Consider the following 13,839-nt stretch of genomic DNA (forward strand, 5'->3'; position numbering starts at 1 on the left):
TGGTGACAAGGGAGCCCTCCTTGAGACCTGCTGGGCCGAGAGAAAGTGTCTGAGAGCCCCTGATCAGCAGAGGATGAGGCCTCTGGTTTGCAGGGGGTGGGAGTGGGCCAAGGCCTGGGCCAGAGGGGTCTTTCCCTCAGGAGCCAACCCAAGCTCCAGCCACCACACATTCAGGGCAGGGAGCAGGGAGAGGTCACTCAAAGTGGACCTAGGCATACGACCGTGGACACCCCGAGCCAAGGCGGGGTGCCACATGACCGTCCTCCTGGGAGGATCCTCTAGGGTGCCTGTGACAGGACAGGCTGACACTGGGTGTCTGCATCCCCAGAGGGCAGAGGCTCCTGGGAGACACAATTGAGGACAGTCTCATGCCCGAGGCCACACCTGGCTCTGCAGGTGCACCTGTGCAGTCCCAAGCAGATGGCCACACCCCGGGGACACCATGAGTGGCAGGGAGTCCACATGGAGGGCTCCCCGGGTGGACGCCAAATCTTGAGCCCAGCTCCACCTGGCGCGCACACCTGGGCCCCCTGTAAGGGCAACACCTGGAGGTGTGACCTGGGAGAACAGCCAGTTTGGGGTCACACTTGAGGTTTCTTTTGGAACCCCTGGGACGGAAACCCTTTACTTTTCATTTTTTTTAAGCGTACTTGTAATTCTATGAAAAAGACACCCTCTTTGTGGAAAAATCCAACTCTATCTGTGCGCCCCTAGCCAGGATTAGAAGCCCCAGTGACCGGGACCACACACCCACCCCTCCACCAGGCAGTCCCAGTAACCCACACGGCGAGCTGGGCTTGAGGATGGGCGCCCCCTGGTGGCTCCTTTGTAGCAGGCTCTGCGTGGCTGGGCTGCTTTCTCCATCAGAGTTTTTTCCTCGGCCCAGTCCCCCTTGCTGTTCACTGGGTGCACCTGCTTTGGGTCTTTCACATCCTCGGTTTGTCTTCCTGTAACAAAAGCTGCTGCCCATATACCTAGAAACCCACTAGCCCTGTAGCTGGGACTGATGGGGTAGGCGCTTCAGAGGAAGCCTGGCTTTTCTAGGCTCAGGCCCAGGTAGGTTCCTTATGTCTGGGGTGGGGCTCCAGGAATACATCCTGATGGGCTGTTTGGGCACCTCATTTTTTCACAAAGGCCCAAAGACTCTGCCAGGGTCTCCAGCTGTCCCTGGTCCCGCCCCGTCCCTTCATTGCCCATTTGCGGTATCTATGCTGCACCTGTTAGAAGGCGTTGTCCAAAAACTCGAGCACAGAGACACTCCCACCCCCTTTCACCAATGCCTAGCTACCCTCTGTGTCCGTATTTTAAAGCAGCGACACTTGGGGAAAAGGCTTTAGTGCCAATCCTGGGTCCAGCCCCGGCTCTACCACTCACCTGCGGTGTAACCTGGGAGAAAGTGACATAACCTCCCCAAGTCCCTGGCTCCTCATCTATGAAACGAGAGCATGGACAGACTGGCCTCCTGGTGCTGCAATGGTCCCATGAGGTCACGTGCAGAGAACAGGCCCAGAACTCTCCCTTTGGCTTGTTGGCTCTTCTGCAGCACCACAGCCGGACGGGACAAGCAGCTGGGGGAGTGGGAGAAGAACAGAGGGCTGTGTCACACATCAGCTGGGTCACTGTGCACTGACTCAGGCGACAGAACCAGCCGCCTCCTACATGTCCACTCATTCTAACCCCCGCCCATCATCTGTGCACCCATCCAGCCACCCGCTGTCCACCCACCCTCCCACACACACACTCACACACCCACCCATACTTCCAACCGCTTCCTTCCACCCACAAGTGCAGCGTCCCCTCACTGGTCCACCCACCAGAGTCTGCTTTTGTGCCAGGTGCAGACGTTGTTATAGGCACAGAGTCCATAGTGAGCAAATGAGACAAGCTCTCCTCTCCCAGCGAAGGGAGGGGCAGCAAGCGATCAAACCCTCGGCGAGGTGTGTAAAACACACACAACCAGCTGTGGAGGAGGGACCCGGGTGGGGGAGAGGCAGGGGAGCCGGCACAGCAAGCAGCAAGCAGGAGGGGCCCCAGCAGAGCGCAGAGGGGGCGTGGAGGGCAGATGTGGCCGGACGGTCAGCAGCAGGCAGATCTCACAAGGCTTGGAGGCTTTGGCGAGTTTGGATTTTTGGGGAATTATTTTTATTTGAAAGGCAGAGTTACAGGGGGGAGGGAGGGAAAGAGAAGGAGAGCATCTTCCATCTACTTGTTCACTCCCTAGATGGCCACAACAAACAGGAGCCTGGAGTTCCATCCGTGCCTCCCATGTGGGTGGCAGGGGTCCGAGCGCATGGGCCATCTTCTGCTACTTTCCCAGTGCATTAGCAGGGAGATGGACTAGAAGTGGAACAGCCGGGACTTGAACCAGCACCTGTAAGAGGTGCCTGTGTCACAGGCAGTGGCTTTACTTGCTGTGCCACAGCGCCAGCCCCAGGAGTTTGGATTTTCTCCTCCAGACAACAGGAGGCTGTTGGAGAATTTTGAGCAGGGAAGTGATATGATCTAAATAACGTCATGTGTGTGTGTGCATGCGTGCATGTGTGGTGAAAGAAACAAATTTTAAATCGTTTAACTTTTAAAATATCCATTGCAGAAGCTTGAAACACACAACAGCATATGGCATAGGACATTCCCCTGTTCTGATCTCACGCGCCCCCTTGGCACCTTGGCGTGCCTGTCCTCACTGACATTGTATTCTACGTATATAAATCTATACGTTTGTAAACACACGTGCACACATGCATATCTTCTTCATCCCAAAAATGGAGTTGCAGTATCACGCCCGGTTCTGAAATTTGCTATCTTTTGGTTAGACTTCTCGTTGGCATTTCCACCTGCCCCTGGCCTCTGGGGTGCCTTGTGGGCAAGATGCGAAATCTCCATACCCCCGTCTTTTTGTCCTGGCGCCTGCTTCCCGGGACTGCTGCCCTGATTCAGGGGGCCGCTGCGTGAATGGGCTCAGAACAGGCACTGGCAAACTGAGGTTAGATGTGGACTAGCAGGGAAAGGTGTGTGGGAGGTGAGCTCTGCAGGTTTGCTTGGCTGCACCCCCATTTATCCTATTTTCTCATGTGCCTACTAGTAGTTCAACTGCGTATAGAAATCTAGGTTGAGGGCTGGCGCCGCGGCTTACTAGGCTAATCCTCCACCTAGCGGCGCCGGCACACCGGGTTCTAGTCCCGGTCAGGGCGCCGGATTCTGTCCCGGTTGCCCCTCTTCCAGGCCAGCTCTCTGCTGTGGCCAGGGAGTGCAGTGGAGGATGGCCCAAGTGCTTGGGCCCTGCACCCCATGGGAGACCAGGATAAGTACCTGGCTCCTGCCATCGGATCAGCGCGGTGCGCCAGCCGCAGTGCGCTGGCCATGGCGGCCATTGGAGGGTGAACCAACGGCAAAGGAAGACCTTTCTCTCTGTCTCTCTCTCTCACTGTCCACTCTGCCTGTCAAAACACACACACACACACACACACACACAAAAGAAATCTAGGTTAAAAGTCACTTTTCCCCTTTAAAATTTGGAAGCGTTTCTCTACCGTCTCAGTTGCTGGAGTTTTTCTTGTGAAGTCTGATGTCATCCCCTGTTCTGTTTTCTGTAATTGACTTGGTTTTTGTTTCCATTCACTTATTTGTTCTCTGTTTGATCTCTCTGGAAGATTTTGGGTTTTTGAATTTTTATTTATTTGAGAGACAGAGAGTTGGGCTCCCTCCATTTCAGTGATGGCTGGGACTGGGCTAAGGGCAAATTCAATCCGGGTGTCCCATGTGGGCTGCAGGGGCCCAAGCATTTGTCATCACTGCTGTCTCCCAGGTCTGCTGTGCAGGAAGCTGGAATTGAGCTAGCGGCTCCTAGCCAGCCCAGGTACTCACTCTGATACAGCGCTTGGTTGACCTAACCTGGATCTTTGCTGCCCTAACACCAGCCCCATTTTTGAAGTTTTTGGTGTCTCCACTCCATACCTAGTGGTTCTAGGGAGTATGTTTTTCAAAAAAGCCCACTCTGGGGGCCGGCACTGTGGCATAGCTGGTAAAGCCGCAACCTGTGATGCCGGCATCCCATGTGGGTGCTGGTTCGAGTCCCGGCTGCTCCACTTCTGAGTCAGCTCTCTGCTATGCCCTGGGAAAGCAGCAGAGGAAGGCCCAAGTGCTTGGACCCCTGCACCCACATGGGAGACCTGGATGGAGTTCCTGGCTCCTGGCTTGGGCCTGGTCCAGCCCTAGCAGTTGCAGCCATCTGCAGCTAGGAGTTGCATCTGCCGCTGCAGTTGCAGCTAGGAGATCTCTCTCACTCTCTGTCTCTCTCTCTGTAACTTTGCCTTTCAAATAAACAATTTTTTTTTTTTTGTGACAGGCAGAGTGGACAGTGAGAGAGACACACAGAGAAAGGTCTTCCTTTGCCGTTGGTTCACCCTCCAATGGCCGCCGCGGCTGGCGCACCGCGCTGATCCGATGGCAGGAGCCAGGTGCTTCTCCTGGTCTCCCATGGGGTGCAGGGCCCAAGCACTTGGGCCATCCTCCACTGCACTCCCTGGCCACAGCAGAGAGCTGGCCTGGAAGAGGGGCAACCGGGACAGAATTTGGTGCCCCGACCGGGACTAGAACCTGGTGTGCCGGCGCCGCTAGGTGGAGGATTGGCCTAGTGAGCCAAGGCGCCAGCCAAATGAATCTTTTTTTTAAGGTCACTCTGGGGGCTGATGTTGTGGATTAGGTAGCTGCCTGCAGCACCAGCATCCCATATGGGTGCCGGTTCATGTCCTGGCTGCTCCACTTCTGATCCAGCTCCCTGCTGATGCATCTGGGAAAGCAGTAGAAGATGGCCCAAGTGCTTGGGCCCCTGCACCCACCTGGGAGACCCAGAAGAAGTTCTTGGCTCCTGGTTTTAGCCTGGCCCAGTCCTGGCTCTTGCAACCATTTGGGGGGTGAATTAACAGATGAACATCTCACTCTCTCTTTCTGTCTTTGTCTCTTTTTGTGTGTGTTACTGCTTTTCAAATAAATAAATATTAAAGAAAAAAAAAAAGGAAGAACAGCAGGGACTCGAACCATCAGGAGCTTAACCTGCTGTGCCACAATGCCGGCCCACATATAATTCTAAAATGAGAGACAGACAGACAGCACTCACTCATCCGCTGGGTCACTCCCCAGATGCCGGCAACATCTGGAAGTCAGGAACTCCTCAGGGTCTCCCGGGAGGTTGGCAGGGACCCAGCCACTTGAGCCATCAGCTGTCACCTCCCAGGGCGTGCAGTAGCAGGAAGCCGGGATTGGCTGCGGAGCTGGACTCAAACTCAGGCGCTCCGTCATGGGATGCGGGCAGCTCAAACGGCACCCTAACCACTACAGGAATGGCTGTCCCTCAACGTAGATTTTGAGGGTAGGGTTCATAGGGTTTGCTGTTGTAATTATTCTTTTTAATCACAGTAAAATGCATATAATATTTACCATCTGAACCATTTGGCATTTTTTAAAGCTTACTTTCATTTTTATTTGAAAGGCAAAGAAACAGAGACAGAGAGACACAGACAGAGATCTTCCATCTGCTGGCGCATTTCCCAAATGCCTGCAGACAGCCAGAGCTAGGCCAAGCCAAAGCCAGGAGCTCAGAACTCAGTCCGGACCTTCCACGTGGGTGGCAGGGACCCAAGTGCTTGAGTCATCACTCGATGCCTCTCAGGGTGCGCATTAGCCGGAAGCCAGAATGGAAGGCAGGCGGGACCTGAACCCGGCACGCTGACACGGGATGCGGGTGTCGCCAGTGGTGTCTCACTGCTGAGTCAGGCACCTACGCCATCTCCACCAATTTTTTTAATGGCTTATTTCAATTAGCATTATGTCCTCAAGGTTCATTCATGTTACAGCATGTGTTGGGATTTCCTTCCTCCTTTTTTTTTTTTTTTTTTAAGATTTATTTATTTATTTGAAAGGCAGAGTTATAGAGAGAGAAGGAGAGACAAAGAGAGACAGCTTCCATCCACTGGTCAATTCCCCAGTTACAATGACTGGGGCTGGGCCAGGCCAAAGCCAGGAGCCCAGAGCTGCTTCTGGGTGCAGGGGCCCAAGTACTTGGACCGTCTTTGGCTGCTCTCTCAGGCACATTAGTAGGGAGCTGGATTGGAAATGAAGCAGCCAGGAATTGAACTGGTGCCATATGGAATACTGGTGTCGCAGGCCGTGGCTTAGCACGCTGTGCTACAATGCCGCCCACCTCCCTCTTTGTTTTTAGAGACTTATTTATTTAAAAGGCAGAGTTGCAAAGAGGGAGGAGACACAGAGAGAGTGAGAGATCTTCCATCTGCTGGTTCACTCCCCAAATGGCTGTGATGGCCAGGGCTGGGCAGGCCAAAGCCAGGAGTCTGGAATACCATCTGGGTCTCCCACATGAGTGACAGGGGCCCAAGCACTTGGGCCATCTTCCACTGCTTTCCCAGGCCATAGCAGAGAGCTGGATAGGAAGTGGAGCAGCCGGGACTCGAACTGGTGCCCATATGGGATGCCGGCACTGCAGGGAGCGGCTTTACCCGCTATGCCACAGCGCCGGCCCCCTTCCCTTCCTTCCTAAGGTTGAATAATATCCCATTATACATACGGACCACAGTTTGCTTATCTGTTCATCAGCCAATAGACACTTGGGTCCTTTTCACATCCTGCTTGATGTGAACATGCTGCCACGAGTGCGATGTGGAAATCTCTCTTTGAGACCCCGATCTTAATCCTTTTGGATACACACTCAGAAGGGAAATTGACGAATCATATGGTAATTCTATTTTTAATTTCTTGAGGAATAACCATACAATTTTTCCATTGTGGCTGCGCCATTTTACAATCCTACCAACCATATACAAGAGTTCTAGTTTCTTCACATCTTCACCAATATTTGCTATTTTCTGTTTTTTTTAATAGTAGCTATCCTAAAGGGTGGGACAGAATTTCTATTTGTGCTGGGATTAGTGAAGGCAAGAGTTTCAAAGTACGACTCTTTCTGTCCATGCATACATCCATCCAACCAGCCCTCCCACCCACCCATCCATCCACCCACCGATCCATCCACTCATCCATCCAACCATCCCTCCCACCCTCCCTCCCTCCACCCACCCATCCATCCCTCCCACCCTCCCATCTATGCCTTCATCCTTTCACATCACTCTCCTTCCACCCGCCCACCAATTTATTCACACAGCCAACCAATCATCCACTTATTCATCTTTCCTACTGTCCTTCCTTCTACCTAGCAAACCCTCCATCTATGGCATGCTGACTTTTCCACGTAGTAAATATACCTCATGTATCTTTTATATGCCGGCCACATTGCTAGGTGCTGAGGAATGAATAAAAGCCAGATCCTGCCAGCTGGGTCTTTGTAACAAGGGAGATGATTTAAAAGCCTAACAATCAGGACACAGGGTAGAGGGCGACCAGTGCCCTGGGATCAGCAGCTCCCTGTGGGCCTCAGTTTCCCCGTCTGAGCAGTTCCCAGGAGGGCTGGGCTCCACGAGCTCCAGTCCAGAGGTCTGTGACTTTACTGACGAGGACTTTTCCTCGTCTTTCTTCTCTGTTTTGATGGGGGAAGAGCCCAGGGCTTTGGGCTTGGGTTTCTGCTCTCAGGAGCTAAGGTTAAGTGAATGATGGTTTCAGGTTTAGATGTCTTGTGTGGGGTGATTTGGAATATCATTTTATTTTTGTCTGAGTGACATCAAAAGAGTAAGAATGGAGATGTGGCAGTGGGACTTTGGCCCCAGACTGGGAGTTGGTTTGGAGGGAGGAAAGGAGAGATCAAGAGAACGGCTTGTGTGTGTTTGGCTGGACGACGCTGGATGGGTGTAGGGTCAGTGATGGGTGGATGATAGATATAGTGGACAGACAGATGGATAAAAGGAGTCAGGAAGGGGTTGGGATCGTGGTGCAGCAGTGGGGCCGCCCGTTGGGACAGCAGCAACTCATACTGGAGTGCAAGGTTCGAGTCTCGCCTCCACTTCCAATCCAGCTTCTTGCTAATACACACCCTGGGAGGCAGTGGGTGATGATGGCCCCAAAAGCCGGGTCCCTGCCACTCATGTGGAAGACACAGATGGAGTTCCAGGCTCCTGGCTCCAGCCTGGCCCATCCCTAGCTGTTTGGGGGGGGGCATTTGGGGAGTGAACCAGTGGATCCAACATCTCTGTCTCTCTGTGTCACTCTTCCTTTCAAATAAACAAGAAATAAATATGATTTTATAAAGGTAGCAGCTAGTAAGTCTTCCAGTGTCACCATGGGTCTTACATAAAGCTTTCACCTATTAATAAAATGGAATGTTGTTCATTATTATCTTGTAGGGTAGGAGTTCAGTCTCTGCAGTTGAATGCAAGTAGGTTGCATCTTAACTCCACCAATGGTGGCTGTAGCCAAAGGACTTAGCTTTTTTGAGCCATATTTTCCCTAAATGCAAATGGCAAACGCTGGTAGACATCTCTGCATTGGGTGCCCACCACTGCACATGACGAGAGTTGTCTGCAGAAATGCAAATGAGTCCACTCTTCTGTGGGGCTGGAGGGATGCTCAAGGGACCCGTGGGCGGCCTTGGTGAAGGCAGGAAAAGGGTAGAGCGAGGCGCTGAGGAGGAGCCAGCGTCCCGGCGGGCCGGCCCTCGTAGGGCCCCATATCTTACACCATCTCTGCTACCAGTCACCGCTGTCCGAGCACCCAGGGCCAGGGCAAAGTCGAGGTTTCCGTTGGGCCTTTGGAAACCTTAGCTGTAGCTCCAGGGGTGTCCACCGCAGCCCTCAGGGGCCCCCGTTCCAGGGAGCAAAGCACCTGCCACAGGCCCTGGGGAATGCAAGGGCCCAAGTCCCTTTCCCGCCCCTGACTCCGAGGGTCTCTTCAGGGGTCCAGACCGATCCTTCTCTAGCTCTCAAGTGGCTGAAGAAGGCGAACTGAGACCAACTTTGGGGAACACTGGGACCACCCGGGGGGAACCCGGGGGTCTTCTGTGGAGCTTAAACAGAGGTGGGGAGAGGAGCAGCCATGCGCCCACCACTGTGGCTTGGGAGAGCCGCAGGCACCAGGGTCTCCCAGCCTCGCAGCTGGGGCAGCCTGGGGCCCCGTGAGGCATCCCCGAGGAGCTGGGTCCCTCTACGTGGGCAGAGGAAGGCAGAAGTGGAGAAGCCAGGAGCGAGGCTGGAGGGAGATCTCTGGCGAAAGAGGACCCTGGATCTGCTCCCCAAATCCCAGGGCCCCTCGGCAGCAGGTCCTCCCGCACCAAGCGGAGTCTCTGGTGCAATTGTTAACTCACTGCGAGATGCGCGGACAGACTGCGTGTTCTCCTTCGCGCTCCTCTGTCCCCACTTTTAGGCTTAGAATACGGCACAGAGGAGCCAGCTAAGACTCACTCCTTCGTGCATGTGTTTGTTTACTCGTTTGGGAGACGTTGGTTGAGTGCCTGCCATGTCCAGGCCCTGGGAACAGAGAGGTGCCCGTGACCCTCAGGGTACGATGCTGGGGTGCCAATGGCGGCCGCTGGAACAAAGTGACAGCCAGGTCCCCTACAATGATTCCCCCGGGCCACTCACTAAGGTGCAAGGTGCCTGCCGCAGGGTCTGCCTCTCTCGGAGGCCCCCTCCTCACTGCTGCAGCCTGCTTCTGGCTGGAATAAATCTTGCTTTGCTCAAAGCAAAAACCAGCCAACCAACCAACAAGCAAGAACGCCTGCCGCATGCCCCTCTGCTGCTCCGGGCTCTTGAGAATCTAAACACAATGGTGGTGGTGACGAGGACAGCTACTCTTTACTGAGTCTTATTTTGGGCCAGGTGCTGTTCCAAGCATTTTGCAGGCATCTGTTCGCTAACTTCACAGCAGGCCTATGAGATAGGCGTAAAACAAGCCCCATGTAACAGATAAGGAAACTGAGGCCTAAGGAAGTAGAGAGACCCACCCAGTGCCTCAGAGCCGGGATTTCAGCCCAGCTCCACCCGACTCCCAAACCCCGTATTCCTCTCCTCTCTGCCACGTAGACTCCTGGAGGCAGACCTCAGGCACGGCTTCACGCGCGGCCGAGGGCCGTCTCTGACTCTGAGTCTAGGATGAGAGGCTCTGGGGGAAGACGAATGTCTTGTCCGGGCCACGGAGCAAAGTCACCACTGAGCAGGGTTCCAAATGGAGGCCCCTGGTCCCTGGGCCAGAGCTAAACACACTGGTCATTTCTTTCTTTTTTTAATTAATTTATTTGAAAGGTAGAGTTACAGATTGAGAGAGAGAGAGAGAGAGAGAGAGAGAGAGAGAGAGAGAGGTCTTCCATACGCTGGTTCACTCCCCAGTTGTCCACAATGGCCAAAGCTGTGCCGATCTGAAGTCAAGAGCCAGGAGCTTCTTCCTGGTCTCCCATGCAGGTACATGGGCCCAAACACTTGGGCCATCTTCTACTGCTTTCCCAGGCCATAGCAGAGAGCTGCATCAGAAGTGGAGCAGCCGGGACTCGAACTGGATCCCATATGGGATGCCGGTGCTGCAGGTGGAAGCTTAGCCCACTATACCCTAGCATCAGCCCCTCAGGTCACTTCTTAGGGATGTGGGAGTGACTATGTGTGTGTAAGAGAAAGAAAAACAGGCATGCAGGTGAGCAGGTGGACACGTGGACCTACATGCACACGCGTGCACACACACTCGATGGGCGGTAGACCTGTCCCAGAGACACAGCCCGACCCGGCACCATGTCCACTACCTCTCGGGTCACGTGAGAAACCCCAACTGTCACTTTGTCACCGCACCTTCTCTTGGACTTCCAATGGTGTGCGGGAAGGTCCCTCGGGCACGTGGGAGAAACCACGTTCTTGGAGAAACCACACCCGAGGTCTTCCCCAGTGCCAAGACCGGGCTCCCAGTGGCTGGGGCTGTTTCCCCATCTCAAGTTCACCCACTGAAGACCCAGCCACCCACGGCGGCAGTTTCCAGGAAAGCGTCCCAGGCAGCTGCCCCAGGTCCCGGCATTGAGGCAGTGCCGTGGACCCTGAGCCGCTGTGGTGTGAGAGGAACGTAGCCCTGTGACTGTCATCACACTGTGGCCACGTGACAGGGCCATGTGCGTGGGGCTGGGCAGCCAGGGGGTGCAGGTGCCTTGGAGGCATCTCATCTTCCCAGTAACTTGTACCCCTTCTACAGGTGAGTAAACTGAGGCGAGAGAGGCCTCACAGCCAAGGATGCAGCACAGCCAGGCTCAGGCGCTCGGGCCTGTGACCACCGGGAGTTACTGAAAACAGGGGAACCTGGCTCTGCCTCTGCTCTCAGGCATGTAAGGCTGCTGCCTCCCCGGGCCTCAGTGTCCTCATCTTTAAAATGGGGCCATGTAGTAATGAGTTGGGAAAGGAGAACCAAACTCGCAGCTTGGCCCAGCACGCGGCAAATGCCCAGAACAGCCTGGCCCAACTGGCTTCCGTGGTGCCGGCCGGCCGCGTGCCGAGCCTCGCCGGGGCTCACCCCTGCTGCCCGCCTGTCCCCCCTGCAGACCATTACTGGGACTTCCACCCCCACCACGTGCACAGCGAGTTCGAGACCTTCGCCGAGAACCACTTCACGGAGCTGCAGAGTGTGCAGCCGCCCCAGCTGCAGCAGCTCTACCGCCACATGGAGCTGGAGCAGATGCATAATGTCCTCGACACCCCCATGGCGCCACCCCACACCGGCCTCGGCCACCAGGTGCGTGTGTCGCCGCCGCCCGCCGCCCGCCACCCGCCCGGCCTGCGGTGGGGCCCGGGAGCCTCACAGGAAGCTGACACAGGCTCTTACTCAACTGGGCTTCCTGCCCCATGGCGCCAACGGCGGCCGGAGCCCCAACGGCTGCTGCCTGACCCCCCGACTGACCGTGTGACCCACGCCGCACGCCTCCTCCCCCCCAGGAGGGGCAGAGCCTGGAGAATGCCCGCCCGCCCCTCGCTGACGGCTGCCCCCCGTGTCCTGGCCCTGGGGGAGCCCGCATCTGAGCCACTGCCTGCTGCTCTCCCCTGGCTGACCGGAACCCCTCAGCCCCAGGGGCTCTGACCCCAATCGGGGACCCCCACTGGGTCTTCCCTCCCCTGTCACTCCTCACTGCCCCCCAGGGCTGCTGCAAGGTCCTCACATCTTTGTGCCCCTTCCCTGGGAGAGACACGTGCGCCCCGCACACACAGCACCACTGCTCCCATGTGTGGCAGCCCTGCCTGGTCTCGCGCTTTGCTGCCCTGCTGGCCCCTGCCTTCCCCAACACACCCTCTTCTCCCCCTGCGGCAGCCCAGAGCCTGCGTCCTCCCTCACTGACCACAGTCCCCGTCCCCCCCGCCCCCCAGGTCTCCTACCTGCCCCGGACCTGCCTCCTGTACCCACCCCTGTCCCCGGCTCAGCCCAGCTCGGACGAGGAGGAGGGGGAGCGGCAAAGCCCCCCGCTGGAGGTGTCTGACGGGGAGGCTGACGGCCTGGAGCCCGGGCCTGGCCTCCTGCATGGGGAGACAGGTAGGTTCCCGCCTCGCCCCGCCCCCTGCCCTAAATCTGGCCTTGACGGCAGTTGGATCTGTGCTTTACAAGCCCTCGGCCAAGGCCGCTGCCCTGGCAGTCTCTCTCCAGGGCCGTGTGTGTGAGCCACGTGCAGGGGTGTGTGTGTGTGTGTGTGTGTGTAAAGCTGAAGGTGTGTGCGTGGGTGAGGGGTGTGGGCTGTGAGTGCAGCTGGGCGTGCACGTCGGGGTGTGAGCGCACGCGTGTGCACGTGCGGGCGTGGTGGGGGTGGGGTGCCTGGCCTTCCCTAGCGCACCTGGCGCCTCCCCCCCCCCCCCCCCCCGCAGGCAGCAAGAAGAAGATCCGCCTGTACCAGTTCCTGCTGGACCTGCTGCGCAGCGGCGACATGAAAGACAGCATCTGGTGGGTGGACAAGGAGAAGGGCACCTTCCAGTTCTCGTCCAAGCACAAGGAGGCGCTGGCGCACCGCTGGGGCGTGCAAAAGGGCAACCGCAAGAAGATGACCTACCAGAAGATGGCGCGCGCGCTGCGCAACTACGGCAAGACGGGCGAGGTGCGCAAGGTCAAGAAGAAGCTCACCTACCAGTTCAGCGGCGAGGTGCTGGGCCGTGGGGCCCCGGCCGAGCGGCGCCACCCGCCCCACTGAGCCCCGGCACGCCGGGCCGCCCCGCTGCCCATAGCATTAAGCCCTCGCCTCGCCGGCCCGGACACACGGAGCGAGCTCCCGGGGCCAGAGGCTGGACTGTGGCGGCCAGGCCTCGCCCGCCCCCTCGGCCCAGCCCCCAGACACCCTGCTTTGCCCCCCCCACACACACACCCGGACTCCAGCCCCCGCAGGGTGGGCCCCGCTGAGTGACGGGGTGCGTCCTGGGCGTGGGCGTCCCGCCCGTGCGTGCCCTGCCGGATCGTCTTCTATAAGCACTCCCCTCCCCCCCAAACCGTTCGCCGCCCCCCTCCCACCGTCGCCTTCCCCCAGGAACAGAGTAAAGTTATCCGCGGTTAATCCCCTTGCAGAGTCGCTTTTGAAATTGTGCACCTGGGCCAAGGTGCTTGGTGACCATGACGGGATTCGGTGGCAGTGGAAACCTGGGTGAGGCTGGGACTCACAATCTTTCGGTTACAAACCCCACTGAGATAATGATGGTGAATATTAACAGCAGCAGCAACACCATAGATGTTTCTGCTCGTTTGCACGTCAGCCTTGACTGACGTGTGCGGTGTCACATCAACCCATTTCATGGACCTGGAAACTGAGGCTCCAAAGGTCACATGATGTTCCCAAGCTCAGCTGGTGAGTGGCATCAGTGTGTCACGCACTGGAAGAGAGCACTATGCAGCCTGCCAAGGAGCAGCAATCTAAGCCCCAAAGCCCCAGCTGGCCACCAAAAGCTCCCA

General features: G+C 56.6%; 1 protein-coding gene across 4 annotated transcripts in view; it reads left to right on the plus strand.

The window, feature by feature from the left end:
• The window catches only part of SPI1 (Spi-1 proto-oncogene), a 33,378-nt gene extending 19,931 nt beyond the window's left edge, over nt 1-13,447 (plus strand). For all 4 annotated transcript variants that reach the window (XM_051853130.3, XM_070070644.2, XM_089326837.1 and 1 more), the window contains 3 exons: nt 11,465-11,655; nt 12,282-12,444; nt 12,771-13,447. In XM_051853130.3, the coding sequence (XP_051709090.2) occupies nt 11,465-11,655; nt 12,282-12,444; nt 12,771-13,090 (674 nt within the window). In that variant the 3' untranslated portion in view covers nt 13,091-13,447. The remainder of the gene's footprint in view (nt 1-11,464; nt 11,656-12,281; nt 12,445-12,770) is intronic.
• The last annotated feature ends 392 nt before the right edge of the window (nt 13,448-13,839 follow it).

The sequence above is a fragment of the Oryctolagus cuniculus genome, chromosome 1, assembly GCF_051225735.1.
Source record: "Oryctolagus cuniculus isolate XC-2025 breed Fujian yellow rabbit chromosome 1, ASM5122573v1, whole genome shotgun sequence".
NCBI lineage: Eukaryota > Metazoa > Chordata > Mammalia > Lagomorpha > Leporidae > Oryctolagus > Oryctolagus cuniculus.